We start from the raw sequence: 14,773 nt of genomic DNA, 5'->3' as shown, positions 1-14,773 counted from the left end.
CTCAAGTTATCCATCACCAGTGGTGCTTCACTTAACCTCCGAAGTGTGCAGATGGTCCAGAGCCTGGTTCTGCATAGGAAAAATGAGAGCTCTTCCCCTCTCTTCCCATTCCTGCACACAGCTGCCCTACGTGGTGAGGGGTAGGGGCCCAGAGAAGGAAGTGGGGTCTCCACAAAGGAATTGCTAAGGAGTTCTACAGCCTCCCTGTTGCCTCCTCCCTTTTGGCCTCCTTAAAACTATACAAATAAAAGGCAATTTATTCTACCACATTGTAGCAAAAGAACATAGCTTCAGTGGCAATCAAGTGACTCTTAAAAACCAGTGGTCTCCTCTTTACCCCTGGGAAATGCTTACCTCTTGCTCAAAAGGAAAGGTGAACTCGTACACATCATGACATTAAAGGAAAATTACAAAGACAAAAGGAGCAGACCCACATCCCAGGGGACTTAGAAAGCAGGTTGTTACTAATGAGACATCTTATAACCACTTCTCTCATTGTAACATGTAAGAAATACACCAGCCTCCCTGAGAAAGGCAGGTGTTTACAACATAGTGACCATTGGAATAACACATCCTCTTTAACTCCATTGGGCAAGAAAGGATATAGGTTGTTTGGGTGGTTTGACATCACCTTCTATATGCCAGAGAAAAGCAGGAAATTCAGGTACAGGTTTCAGGAGAATGTCAGTTAAGACGAATCCAACTATGAATGGAAGAGCATTGATGTTTTTCTTGCCCTGGAAGTTAGATGTAGTGATGTCTTCTGCCATTTGGTGCTTTCTTTTTTTTTTTGAAAACGGAACTCAGTATTTTAATGATTTTATTTAAGATAAATAGCATAAAAGGAAAATGTTAAACAGTTGTGTTCTGTGGAGAGTGGGGCTAAAACAAATATGAAATAATAATAATTGGTTAGAGACGACCAAGTATAGAAGACAAGAGTTTCCTTGGAAACTGAGGAATAGCAAAACAATCTGTTTCTTAACTCGGCGATGAGGTGTTAAAAATTAAAGCTACCATTTACTGAGCACTGGTTGTAGGTGCAAGTTTTTTTTTGGGGGGGGGACGGAGTTTCGCTCTTGTTACCCAGGCTGGAGTGCAATGGCGCGATCTCGGCTCACCGCAACCTCCGCCTCCTGGGTTCAGGCAATTCTCCTGCCTCAGCCTCCTGAGTAGCTGGGATTACAGGCACGCACCACCATGCCCAGCTAATTTTTTCTATTTTTAGTAGAAACGGGGTTTCACCGTGTTGACCAGGATGGTCTCGATCTCTTGACCTCATGATCCACCTGCCTTGGCCTCCCAAAGTGCTGGGATTACAGGCTTGAGCTGGTGCAAGTTTTTATGTATACAGTGCTTTTGGACTTTCTTCAGCTTTATTAGTATCTAGGTTATTCAGGGCTCAAATAACCTTCCAGGGGTTAATGGAGTTATTTAGGCGATTCCTAGAAAGTGATATTCTAATCCCTTTTATCTGGATACTTGCCGCTACCCGGCTCTTTGCTCATGGCCACAGCCACGAAAACCTTGAAGATAGGGGTGGTAATTGCCCAGCACTGTGTCTGTAATAGCCGTTTGGAAACTAGAAAGGACCATGTACTTTGTGAAATGTTTCCAACACAAAGCCAGCATATTTCATTTCCTCAATAAAACACCAAAGTAAGTTAAAGCTTATTTATCCATAGTTGGGATTAGATCAAAGAGATTATTTCATTCATGACTTGAGACTTCACAGAAATAACCAACACTAACTGCCCTTTGGGAAGGGAATTGTAAAAAGTATACAAGACGAGTTGACTAATGTTTACAGATAAATCATTTAATCTTTTATCGGATATTGATGATTAAAAAATGCTACACACATCTAAACTTACTGATTCTTGCATAAGCCCAAAATCTAACTAAAATAATTAATAACAAGCTGTAACTTAAGGTGTTAAATCATACAAAATTATGACTATATCCCATAAAGTTCAATAGTTCAAATTTCCTAAATAGTCCACAGCTTTCTCTGAATTACTCTTTTCTGCATTAACATACACCTTTGCTTCTCAGAGTGATCTCAAATAACAGTTGTAAAGGAGCTGCCAATCCAATTTGAGAAACACTTTAATTTGGGGGTAGGGAGAGAAGGAAGTATTTTTTTTTTTTTTTTGCACTGATCTTCTTGTCCTTTTGGTCTTGAATAAACGAAATACAAATTTAAAACTTTTTTAATGGAAAAGTAATTACATTGTCCTTTAGCTCATTTGGATTTTTGAAAGCTTTCTTATAATAGGATAACTAAGGACTTCATGTCACAATTCAATTCTTTCAAATACACATGCAGTTAGTAATATGAGTATAATAAATAGAATCTATTTGATTAAAGGGGAGCAGGCAGGTTACAACTGAGTTTTATTGAGTTACTTTATTTGGGGACTATATTAGGTCAGTTTCCAGGGAAACTGACTCAGAGCTGGAGATTGAGGTGCTGGAGATTTATTGGACAGTGCTCTGAGGATGACCACCTATGGCAGAAGGATGAAGCAGAACTTGAGCTCCAGTGTTGTTCCAACAAAGGCCTCCTTGGAAGTTCTGGAGCTGGGTGGCTCTTCAGAGTTGTCTTCAACAGCCTAGATCAGGACAACTCTGGGGAGGGGTGGGACCTTGAGCAAGGCACTCTCTGCTACCCCATTCAGTTACTGGGGAAGGTTTCAGCTGTGAGCTAAAGAGTAAGGAGAGCCTGGTCCTAAAGGGAGGCCTGGGGAGTCCACCATGGCCTCCACTACAGGCACATGTTTATATTTGTTTTTCCAGCTTTTATAAAGTATTTGGCAGAGGGCAACAGTCATTACCAGAATAATCATTTAGTGCAACATTAATTCATTCAACATTTGATTTCCTACTATGCCAAAAACCATGTTAAACTTTTAGAAGTAAAATACTGAATAGGAGGTCACCTGTCATGTAGGAGAACACAGCCTAGCAGGGGTTTTGGACACATAGGCAGACCAAAGACAACGTGGCATTTGCTCTAGTAGAGGAAGAGGGTCTGATAGAGTTCATTTAATGCTGAATAGGTACAGGTCAAGAATACTTCAAAAAGAAAGGGCAGCTCTTAAGATAAACAGCTGTAACCTGATTATTCAATGTAACCTCTCTCTCCAGCTTCATTCTTGCCCGGAAAGCTGATCGACTTGCTAAGCTTCATAAGGAAGTAAGGTAAGGATTTATAACTGAAAAATAGATTTAAAAGTTAGCTTTATATTGTGTTTTTGCACTGACAGTAGTAGAATAACATGAGGAAAAACACAATATTTCACAAATATTCTCAAAATTCCAACAAACCAACCTTTTGTATTTTGCTACAGTCATCTTGACCTATCCCTTGCCCGTGTGCATATACAAATTTAATTTTACATGTTTGTATTGATTTTACAGTGGTTAAGAGGTAGGATTTCCCAGTGAGATGGATGGAGAAAAAGTCACAGAAAATATTCACTGTGAAAAAAGCTGTAGAAACTGAATCTCAATCCCCTTGCAAGGCCATAATCCTTTTCTAAGATTCTCTGACGTGGACTTTCTAAAAAGTGTGTTTTAACCTGTAGCAACTTGTGTACATGAAAGTACTCATACTTATGATCTGGGCTTTTTCTTTCTTTCTCCTTTTCTCTTTCTGTCATGGTATATTTGTTTTGTTTTGTTTTGGAATCCTTTGTCCAAATAAAATCTTACCCAGAGAGGTAAGCCTTTTAACATCAGAGTTATTTGGCTGTTGGAGGGATGCCTCACGGTAGCCCTAAATACTTTGCTAGCTTTTAAAGAGGTCCAATACATACACCAAAATATAGACTTTTCTCTGAATGTAATTTAAAAAATTAAACATCTAACCCATTAGCAGCCCTTGCTTTGGGAGTGACTCTAATGACTTTAGATGTGGGGGAAAGGCTACAGAATGAGTTCCTACATGTGCACACAGATTTGTTTATTTGAACAACCATGAGATTCAACAATCTCATGGTTTGCATGTAAGCTTTACATGGAAGAAACTCCCAGCTTTAATCCCTAGCAGGTTCTTCTCTGTTCACTCTAAGTGGTAAATGGTTGAATCCCAACAACCATGAGATTCAAACAACCATGAGATTGTTGTATCTCATGGTTGTTAAAATAAACTCTACTTCCTCCATAGAGGAGGGATTTGGGGTCCAGTGATGGGGAATGATTTTTTCAAGGCTCCATAGCTGGTGTCGTAGTCCATTTGTGATGCTACAACAAAATGCCCCAAACTGGGTTATTTATGAAGAATAGAAATTTATTTCTCATATTTCTAGAGGCTGGGAAGTCCAAGATTATGATGCCAGCAGATTCAGTTCAGTATTTGGCGAGGGCCTGTTCCATAGGTAGCACTTTCTCATGGTGCCCTCACATGGCAGAAAAGACAGAAGAGGGAAGGACAAATAGGGATGAAGGTGGTGTCCTCACATGGAGGAAGGAAGAAGGGCAGAAAGGGCCTAGCTAGTTTCCTCCAGCCCTTTTATAAGGGCACTAATCTATTCATGAGGGCATAATCTTCCTGATTTAATCATTTTCCCAAAGACCCTACCTCTTAATACCATGACCTTGGAAGTTAAGTTCCAACATTTGAATTTTGGAGGGACACATACATTCAAATCATCGCAGCTAGCTTGTGACAAAGCCAGGAGTAGCATATAATGCATACTTTTTCATTACACCACTCTAAGCTGACATTTTCTTTTGGATTTCCTGCTTTCCCTCCTTATTAATAGTAAAATAAATACCAGCCTGTAGGTAGACATTTGGTTATGATTCCACACAGTGGCTGAACTTCTCAAAAGTTCTTGTAAAGCAAAACTCTTACTGAATATGTCATTGACAAGAACAGTGGTTCCCAGATCTGACTGCATCAAAATATCTCAAAGAATGTTTGGAAAATATGTTTTTATAAGACCTATAGATTGTGATTGAGTAGGTCTGAGGTGGGGTCCGAGTATTTGTATTTTTCAACAAGCTTTTCAGGTGATTATGATAAGCAACCAGATTTAGAAACCAGTTAATAAGTTCAACAGGATAATTTGCCCAGTGGCCTCTTTTGGCCGTCACTTAGGTTCTGTCATTTTTAGAGCCAAATTAATCAATCAGTGCATTGTTTTTAACATCCTTGCCCTACATCTTTTCCAAAAAATTTTAATTGTAAAGGGAAGGCTCACAGCTGTAATCTCAACACTTTGGGAGGCTGAGGCGGGCAGATTGCTTAAGCGCAGGAGTTGAAGACCAGCCTGGGCAACATAGAAAAACCCCATCTCCACAAAAAATAGAAAAATTAGCTGGGCATGGTGGCATGTACCTGTAGTCCCAGCTACTTGGGAGGCTGAGTCAAGAGGTTCACCTGAGTCCAGGGAGGTTCAGGCTGCAGTGAGCCATGATCATGCCACTGCATCTCAGCTTGGGTGATAGAGTGAGACTCTATCTCAGAAATAATAATAATAGTAATAAGTTAAGTACTGGTGAGCTTTTGTAGAATAATCATTGCCAGTACTTTTATTTCTAATTAACTCAAAATGTCTGAATTATTGCTTATAACACCCTTGCGAAGTAGGTATTAGAATCAGTCATCTCTTCATAGACTAGGCAAAGAGGGTGTCATATTAGACTGAGGATGGATTTTGACTGAACAAATATTTATTGAGTACCTACTATGGGCAGATTACTCAGAAGGGTAGGGCCTTACCCTGCTAATTAGCTGAGCAAAATCAAATAAATCTCTGTAGCTCCCTGAGCCTCAGCTTCCTCATCTCTGAAATGAGGGGCTTGAATCAGACTGAGAGAGACAGACAGGCAGACAGTAGTCTTGAGACTTCTTCCCATTCTTCCTTTCCTTTATGACTTTTTATGTATAATGTAGCAGTTCTTTGAAGGAAACCAAACTTTCTCTGACTATCCTGGAATTTATCCACCTAAATATCTACCTAATGTTGCATGACATCATCTCAGGAGTGGCATTTGTCTTTCCCTTGAAACCTTCCATGGAAAATGGTGACAATAAGCAATGTTTATAATCTGCCTCCTCCTAACTTTATACTTATGAGGTGAGTGTTCTGGAAGTTATATAAATGGTATAAGTGTGAGCATTTAGATAAATTTATAAGGTTACATTTTGTCCCACATTATTCAGAGAAATTAGGGGCATGTCTTTAAAATATTTTCTAATGTAATTGACAACATAAAATTGTATATTCCTCAATCTCTATTTCTTTATTACCAGTAAGCTTGAGCTTCCCCGCTGCATAATTTTGTCTCTTCAGCTTTTAATACTTGTCTTATAGATTTGACTCAAACCTTTTGCCACATTTTTAAGCAAATATTTTTCCAGTTGCTTGTTATCCCTTAACAAATATTTTAGAGCATTTTCAAATGTTTAAACTATATAAAAACTATAAAAAGTAAATAGGAAAAGTATATAACTGGATCAGTGTGAACCTATGCAAACAAATCCAGAAATAAAACCATTAATTTCTAAAACAGGTGATTTTAGTAAATTAGACCTTTTAAAAAACTTCACCATGAGTAGTTGAGTTTAAAATGTATTTCATTTCAAAAAGAGTTTACATAAGTACAACCACTGATTTTTTCAGACATGAAAATACTGTGTTCTGGGCTAGTCATTTAGATAATGAATTGTGAGACTAACAAAAGGCTGTGTTTGAGGTAACATTAGCATATTGTGCCCATCCCTCAGGTACAGTTTGGAATACTGTGGTCCACAGACCATTCTGTCCAGTGACAAATTCCTGTACTGAAATGACTGTAGACACTTTCAGTATAGCATAACTTATGCTTAAAAGATGACATGGAAATGGATTTCCAGTCCTCTGTTGTCTGCAGCTTTTTTAATTTTAAGGTTTGACTAATTGGATCCATCTCATTGTACAGTGTTTTAATTGCAAGCAATTTGGCATAAAGCACGTTATTTCTATATCGAAAGGAGTACAGTTGAAATTGTAGATTTAAGATTGTCAAAATTATGACAATTCTAACTTGTCTCTTCTAACCTACTGTGTACAATCTGATTTTTTTTAATTGTAAACATATATGATCATGGTTTCATGTGTTTTTTAAAATGTTATTGTTTAAAAATGAAAAAAATGAAGCATATCTGCTAAAGAGCTGTCAGTTTGCATTACTGACACTAAAATACACTGTTCTTTGTGTACTGTGTGTTATTTTGCCAGCTGCTGCATTAGCCTTCAAAAATATTTGGAAACCTTAAGATGAACTATATTTCTTTCAAAGTATATTCCTTTCTGTGGTATTTTCTGTAACTGAAGTATAGTAATTATTTTATGGAAATGTTAGCAATTCTGTAACAACTTTGAATAAAATGAAAAATTAAAATAAATGATTAAATGAGCTTTATATGTTTGTAGGTAATTAAAACACAAGTATAGGATAGTTAAAATACACCATCACTTATACTATAGTCTTATAAAAGGGGCCATTTTTGAATTGTACATATTCCAGAAAAGTTACATGGAATCAATTCCTAAGACTGGCTAAACTTAATTGAATCTATTTTTCCCATTTTTATCTTGAGCAGGTATCGTATTAGGTAGTGAAAGAGGCAAAAATATAAAAAAGAAAATAATAATTCCATTGAATCCTCAAATCACTGTATTGAGGCATTGAAAGCTAGTTTGAATGCAGGGATTCAGGGAACTGTTCATTTGTGCAGTTACAGAAGGCCATTGATTTGAATTTTTCTGTAACAAATCTGACTGATGAGCAAAAGCCCTGGAACTTACTAGATTTATTCTATACCCATCAGCTACTCCTTCTCTAACTTTTTTTTTTTTTTGGCTCTTTTTTATAGGAAGAAGAAAATCTGTGAGCTCTATGCGAAAGTGCTAGGATCCCAAGAAGCTTTAGATGTAAGAAACTCCCAGCTTTAATCCCTAGCAGGTTCTTCTCAGTATAAGTGGTAAAGCAAAGCAGATGCTGATTTTTTGACAGTCTTATGAAGGAGAGTATAAAGGGATATGCTTAACTTGGAAGATAAACTTCAGCAGTCACAAAAAGTCATTAAAAGCTGGTGTGAGGTGCCTGGATTTTCTGAGACAGCAACTCCTTTGGGCTTTTTAAATGTTCACTAGATAACTGGCAGCCAATTGTAATCAGAGCCTAGAGCTGAAGGCATTATGTCAAGAATGGGTGAGATGGGTTCCCAGAACAGTGGTCCTGCCCCCTGCCAGTGTCACTTACCTGCTGCACAATTAAATTCCAGATATGGCATCATTTGTTGGTGAAGGCAGAGTAGTATGTACTTGACAAAATAGACTGAATCTAGAATCTCTTCCCAGGTCATAGTCATACTAATTTATTTTTCCATGTGCGAACTCGATTCACAGCTCGTTTAGGAACATCAGTGCTTGCAGTCCACCACTGAAAGCGATTAGGAGAATGAAATTACATCTTTTTGAAACAAAAAATGTCAATAGCTGGGGGCTCTTTCAGGGGTTTATCTCTGAATTGTTCAAATAATAAAACTTTCTGAATGTGCCAGGGAAATTAGAGAAGGTTCTTACATGTCCCTTAGGAAACATCTTTCATATTAATTGCCCCTTTTTGGTGGAATTCCCATCATTCAGGTGTCCAGCTTAGAGAAGCTGGTTGGGAAAAAAGCCTTTTTTAGACATTCGTTAGTCTTTTACCTCCTCCCTCCCACCCTTTTCTCAGCAATAATGGCTGGTAGATGGGGAAGTAAACCTGTTATTAGAGATTCCAGAGATTTGAGCAGCCAAATCGTTAATGGGGTTTCCTATACACTTAGCTCTAAAGAGACTTCAGAATCCGCATGGAGGGATGGATACCCCTATCACCCAGATACTGGAATACTTCATGTCTTTCCTAATCAAGAAAATGAGAAGACCAAAGTATACATGTTTTGCCACATGGTACTTCACAAAAGGCCATTATTTGGTACTATCATGCTTCCCCTTAAATGAGTTATAGAAACAGGATCTTCTTTATTTTCTTAATGTAAACTTTTTGTTAAAGTAAAGCAACAATATTGTGGGCTTGCAGCATTTCAGCTTTGTTTTCTCTTTGGCATTTTCTCCCCCACTGAACTACAGCCAGTGCATTATGAAGAGAAGAACTGGTGTGAGGAGCAGTACTCTGGGGGCTGCTACACGGCCTATTTTCCGCCTGGGATCATGACTCAGTATGGAAGGTATGACCCAAGTACTACGCCAGCTAATCCAAGACCTGTGCCAAATTTCAAAGGAAACGCAGAGTTCAATGGGAATTCTAGAAATAGTTGTCAAAATCCCCATTTCTTATGTCATAGTTAACACTTGTATATTTCTGGATGTCCATAGAAAAATAAGGATGTCAGTACGTAGAAAAGTAACTGTCAGCATATAGAACAATAGCGGAACACTGGGGAGGATTTCAGATGTGAACAGTGCTTGTGAGAATGAAGGAAGCTGCAGTGTCCTCCTTGAGCTCTGCTTGACATTTAGTCTCACACGACTGCCTTAGGCTCCTTGGCACCAGTCAACACAGAAGGATATTGGATGTGTTTATCTAACACATCTGTCTTGCCAACAGAGCAGCATGAGACAGTCCTCTTCAGGAGAAGAGTTCTCACTGTATACAGTTGAGGTGTGAGGAAATGAGATCCACGTGGGGTGGGGAAGTCCACCTTGACCTAGAAGCCCCTTGCTTCATGGGAACCATTATCTCTATGCTTCATAGCATAGTGTCTAGTAACTTGCTCATTTATAAGACTTGCTCAGTTACAAGAGACACCACACTCAGGGAAACCGAAAGTGATAGCCTCGTACCAGGTATTTAAAATCATTCAGAGTCTTCCCAGCTTGCATGGTTTGCTAATGTGGGTGGGGTGGAGAGGCACTTTTAGCATGTTGCCTCCACAGGTGGCATTACACCTTCATCTGGTTTCCAGAGTAACAGAGCTAGAAAGTTAACACAAGTTCACATTTGTCCACCGAAAAGGAAGAAGTATTTGTTAACCTTTTTCTTACAGGAGCTTTGGTCTTTTTTTTCTTAATTGAATCAAATCAACTTTCTTAACCATGGCAGGATTGAGGAACTGGATTTGTTCTGGTACCAAAGTAGAAGTCTACAAGACAGGACTAAGATAAGGAATAGATAAAGCCCAGGGTAAGGAGTGCAAACAGGTAGAAGTAAAGGCCATCAGGATGAGGGCAGGACGTGCAGCTTGGGAGAGTTCATGAAACTAGCTGTGGACATGGCAGGAGTCAAAGCCAAGAAAGCTGGAGGGGAGAGCTGTCCATTGAGTCCAGCCCTTCTTTGGTTCTCTTTGGCAGGACCTCTTTGTAAGAGGAGACCCATTTTGTTGCCCCCAGCCAGCCCCTAGAGAAGTTCAGAGACGCTAACTGTACAGAGGTGGTGTTTTCTTAAAGAGACATACCCATATAATCTCTCAGGTCTCTCCTTTGCCAGAAATGATAGTTAACCTCCCTGTGTTTCCACTTGCCACTGCAGTTCCTCCTCACCCACTGGGAATGCCTGCAAAGTTGGGTCTGTGGCTGTCCTCAAAAAGAGAGCCCCCTCCCCTGAGAAAGACAGGATAGGGAGCAGAATGGACTGCCAGCAGAAAACATAGCAAAGAAATCTGATTTGGGGATTGAATGCATGGTCTATATTCCAGCTCTGACTGGCTTGGAAAAGGTCAACATCACTTTTAGAGATCGATGATCTGACAGCCTGATTCTCCCTGCCTTGAAAGTTCAGATCTTCTATGCAGACCCAGGAAGCAAAAAGTGGCCTTTCACCTTGGGCTGAGGCATACAGGTGTTTTTTCTAACAGTCTGAATTTCCATGCCTTCTGCAGACTAAATGAGGACAATGGTTGGCTCATTTACCTTGCCCATCTTCCCAAGTAACTCTGTGCGACCTCTTGGTTCTCTTGAAGGGTGATTCGTCAACCTGTGGATAAGATTTTTTTTGCTGGCACGGAGACTGCCACACAGTGGAGCGGCTACATGGAAGGGGCAGTTGAGGCTGGAGAACGAGCAGCCAGGGAGGTAAGCAGGGAAGCCGAGACTCTCTCCCTCCTGAGTCACGGTGACGTTTTTGGCATCTGGTTTTGCTAGTCTTGACACTGATAGAATCTATATGTCCATTTCTCTGCCCCTCACTCATGGGGCTCATCTGTGTCTACCAGAGCCTTAAATCTGTAGAAACTATACAACCTCTTTTCATAATACCATGGTCACTTTCTTTCAGGTTTTAAATGCACTTGGGAAGGTGGCCAAGAAGGACATCTGGGTAAAAGAACCTGAATCAAAGGTACGTTTGGTAGCTCTGGACACCATCTCCTTAGACCAATCGTGGAACATAAAACTCACATCTCCCTTCTTCTAGCCTCTGATTTATTATAGATGCAACTACCCAAGGGATCTCCATGCATGAATCTTACAGATGTGTTTTGTTCCTCCTTGTCAGCATGAGTTTTTTCCTAATAATCTGTGTTCCTTCATCTAGGATGTTCCAGCGGTGGAAATCACCCACACCTTCTGGGAGAGAAACCTGCCATCTGTTCCTGGCCTCATGAAAATCGTTGGATTTACCGCTTCAGTAACTGCCTTAGGGTTTATTATGTACAAATACAAGCTACTGCCACGGTTTTGAAGTTTCATGCATATGCCTGCCCAACAGTTTTCAATACCACCCAATGGTGGTATTGAAAATATTGAGAAGTTTAAAGGCTGTGTCATTGGGCCGTTTTTAAGTGCACTCTGATTAACTACCTTCGGCTTAGTTCCAATCATCGTTAAAGTAAAAAACAACTCAAAGAATCACCTAATTAATTTCAGTAAGATCAAGCTCCATCTCATTTGTTTGTGTAAACCAACTCATGTTAATTGATAGAATAAGCCTTGTGATCACTTAAATTCAAAAAGTTAAAGGTGATTTGCTCATCAGAAACAATTTCTGTGTCCTGTTTTTATTCTCTTCAATGCAAAATGCCTGATGATTTCAGAAACAAAGCATTTGACTTTCTCTCTGTAGAGGTGGAGTAGGTGAAGGCCCAGCTTGTGACTGTCCTTTTCCTTCCCTTAGGTGATGGTGAAGTGTCATTATAGAGCCTAGAGGCTCACAGCTTCCTGGAGGAAGCAGCCTCCACTTTGGATCAGGAAATAGTAAAGGAAAGCAGTGTTGGGGGTAGCGGCATGCAGACCCTCAGACCAGTATGGGGATATCTTTGTGGGCTGCTGCCTCAGGGATCTCCTGACCACTTCTAATTCCTCTGACTTTTCTAGACATCTAGTCTCAGTGCTCACTTATTTGTATGTTTCTCCTCTTTAACTTCTTATGGAGGAGAGTATTTAACTGAGTGAGAATGTTGAAACTGACTTGCTGTGACTTATGTGCAGCTTTCCAGTTGAGTAGAGGCAAATAATGGCAGGACTGTCCCCCAGGACATCTCCCCACTTAGCTCTGTGTGAGACCAACTGCAATTGGCATCTTCTCTTACCCCTGGAAGGCAGCTAGACACCAGGTGATCCTTGCCAGTTATAACATTCTATTTCAACTCCAGGAAAGCAGCAGTTTTCTTTTCTTCAGGTGCCCCCTGGCTGTCTGAAGGCCTCTAGGGACATATGTGTTTTTTTTTTTCTTTTTTTCCTACGTCCATAGAGTTAGACATACCCCTCAACTTACATATGTCTTCAACATGGTTACCTCTGCATAAATATTAGCGTAGCATGCCAATTTCTCTTAAATAAGTACTGAAATACACGTGATAAATTTGACTGTTATTTGTTGAGACTGCCAAACAGAAAAGAAATTAGGGCTCTAATTTTCTTAAAGCAAGCTCACTTGCTTTAGTTGTTAAGTTTTATAAAAGACATTTAATTGAGTCATTTTATACGTGAAGACTAAGTTCTCTATCTTAGGAGTAATGTCAGCCCAGAAGGGTGCCCACCTCTTGTTTTCCCATATTAAAAACTACGATTTTTAAAGGCCCTTTCCCAAGGTTTCAACCATAAAATACTTCTTTCTAAAATGTATCAATATATTTTTTATTTAAGGGGAATTAACAATTGCCAGGGGAAACCAGCCAACCCAAGTTTATTATATCATTTAACCTTATGAATTCAAACCTAAGTTGCTGGACCCTGGTGTGAGCACATAAATCTTCCAAGTTTTGCCTATCCCAAGAGCTGGAGTTTTCTGCTGCTCTTTACCTTGCATTTCAGCTAATTTAGGAGTTTTGAGAATGTATTGGATGTGCCCCGTTACATAAGGAGTTGCCACATATTCTATCAAACTGCTTTGAGAAATCTTTTCCCTAATCTATTGCAGTTGTTTCTATTGACTTACTGATTAACTCAGTCCTGACACACCTTTTGGGAAATGCTGATTTAAACTCCTTAACTGGTAACAGTTTGAACAGTACTCGGTTTGCTAACATATTTAAGGTCTTGAATGTTGAAGAAGTTATAAGCATGTGATTTACCCTTTTCAACTTTTTGGAACACCATTTGATTTATTCTAATTAGATTAACCCTATTAATCTACGGATTGGGTATCAAAATGAATTCCAGTCCAGATGTGCCTAGACAAGAAATTGGAGCTGAGAACTCTCACCATATGTGAGTTCATCCAACATGAAGATACCATAAGCCTTGTCTCTGAACCAGAGATATGAAAATCACTTTTAGAGGCTGACAGATCTTGGCCCTGTTAAGGCATCCACTTCACAGTTTTGAAGGCTGAGTCGGCCCCACTCCATAGTTAGGCCAAGAATTCGATTTTAAAACTTTTGTCTGTCTGTCACAGTTAACTGTTAAATAAGACCTCATACTCCACTGAAGAGTATGGATTGAAGGATTGTGAACAATGTTTAGTCTGATTGTGAACTTGGTGCCTAATGTTCCATGTCTGAAGTTTGCCCCAGTGCTACATGTTGGGGTGTACCCATGTGTGCTTTTCCACCGAAGTAAGATTTTGCCTGTATGGTTCTGTTTTGTTAATAAAGTGTAGTACTATCCCCAATACAGACTCGACTCCTGTATTCAGTTGATAGCTCAACGCAGAAAGTTCAATGGCTTCTTATAGCAGGAGGTCACAATGAGGCATTTTCCATGGAGGATAGACTTAGGAAATCATTTCTGATATCGGCTACAAATTCTCAAAGTTGAGTTTGACTCTCATGTGTTACTGAGGTTTTCTGGGAACTGATTAAATGCTGAAATTCTGTAGCCTGCCTGATTGGGCCACAGATGTGCATTCTGGTCCAAGTTTTCTCACCTAATTAGCTTATGATAAGTTGAGCAAGTCACTTTGGTTCTCTCAGTCTTCATATCTGGAAAAGGTTGGATTGCATTAGATGGTTTCTAAGCATTCTTTTCATGGCAGCATAATGTGATCTATGCATTTTGTTGCCAGTACTGTATCTATTTTTGCCTGTTGGTATGGCAGGGGCAAAAAAATCAGTCTTTCTGTACCGTGGTTCCCTCCTTGTCCTAGATTGGGTTCTCTGGAAACAGACTCTAAGATACAGAGTCAAGGCAAAAAGTTTATTGTAGACAGTCCTCAGGAAATACACCTAAGAGGGTGAGGAAGGCAGGATTGGGCAGGAGAGTAGACCTACAATGCAGTTGCAATGACAGATTCTAATGAGGAGCTAGGAAGACCCTTCAGAATTGTCCCTCATTGAGAACAGGAGGTCTGGACTCTGTGACCCTTCATCAGCCTCCCCCTGAGGGGGGATGCTACC

At 39.7% G+C, this 14,773-nt stretch overlaps 1 protein-coding gene across 1 annotated transcript in view; it reads left to right on the top strand.

Annotated features, from left to right (window-relative positions):
• MAOA (monoamine oxidase A) overlaps positions 1–14,051 on the top strand; it is a 76,321-nt gene extending 62,270 nt beyond the window's left edge. The window contains exons 10-15 of the mRNA XM_017502065.2: positions 3,151–3,204; positions 7,871–7,928; positions 9,132–9,229; positions 10,961–11,072; positions 11,275–11,337; positions 11,533–14,051. Of these exons, the coding sequence (XP_017357554.1) occupies positions 3,151–3,204; positions 7,871–7,928; positions 9,132–9,229; positions 10,961–11,072; positions 11,275–11,337; positions 11,533–11,679 (532 nt within the window). The 3' untranslated portion in view covers positions 11,680–14,051. The remainder of the gene's footprint in view (positions 1–3,150; positions 3,205–7,870; positions 7,929–9,131; positions 9,230–10,960; positions 11,073–11,274; positions 11,338–11,532) is intronic.
• The last annotated feature ends 722 nt before the right edge of the window (positions 14,052–14,773 follow it).

Source organism: Cebus imitator, unplaced genomic scaffold, assembly GCF_001604975.1.
Source record: "Cebus imitator isolate Cc_AM_T3 unplaced genomic scaffold, Cebus_imitator-1.0 Scaffold289, whole genome shotgun sequence".
NCBI lineage: Eukaryota > Metazoa > Chordata > Mammalia > Primates > Cebidae > Cebus > Cebus imitator.
This window is presented reverse-complemented; position numbering and strand designations above follow the sequence as displayed.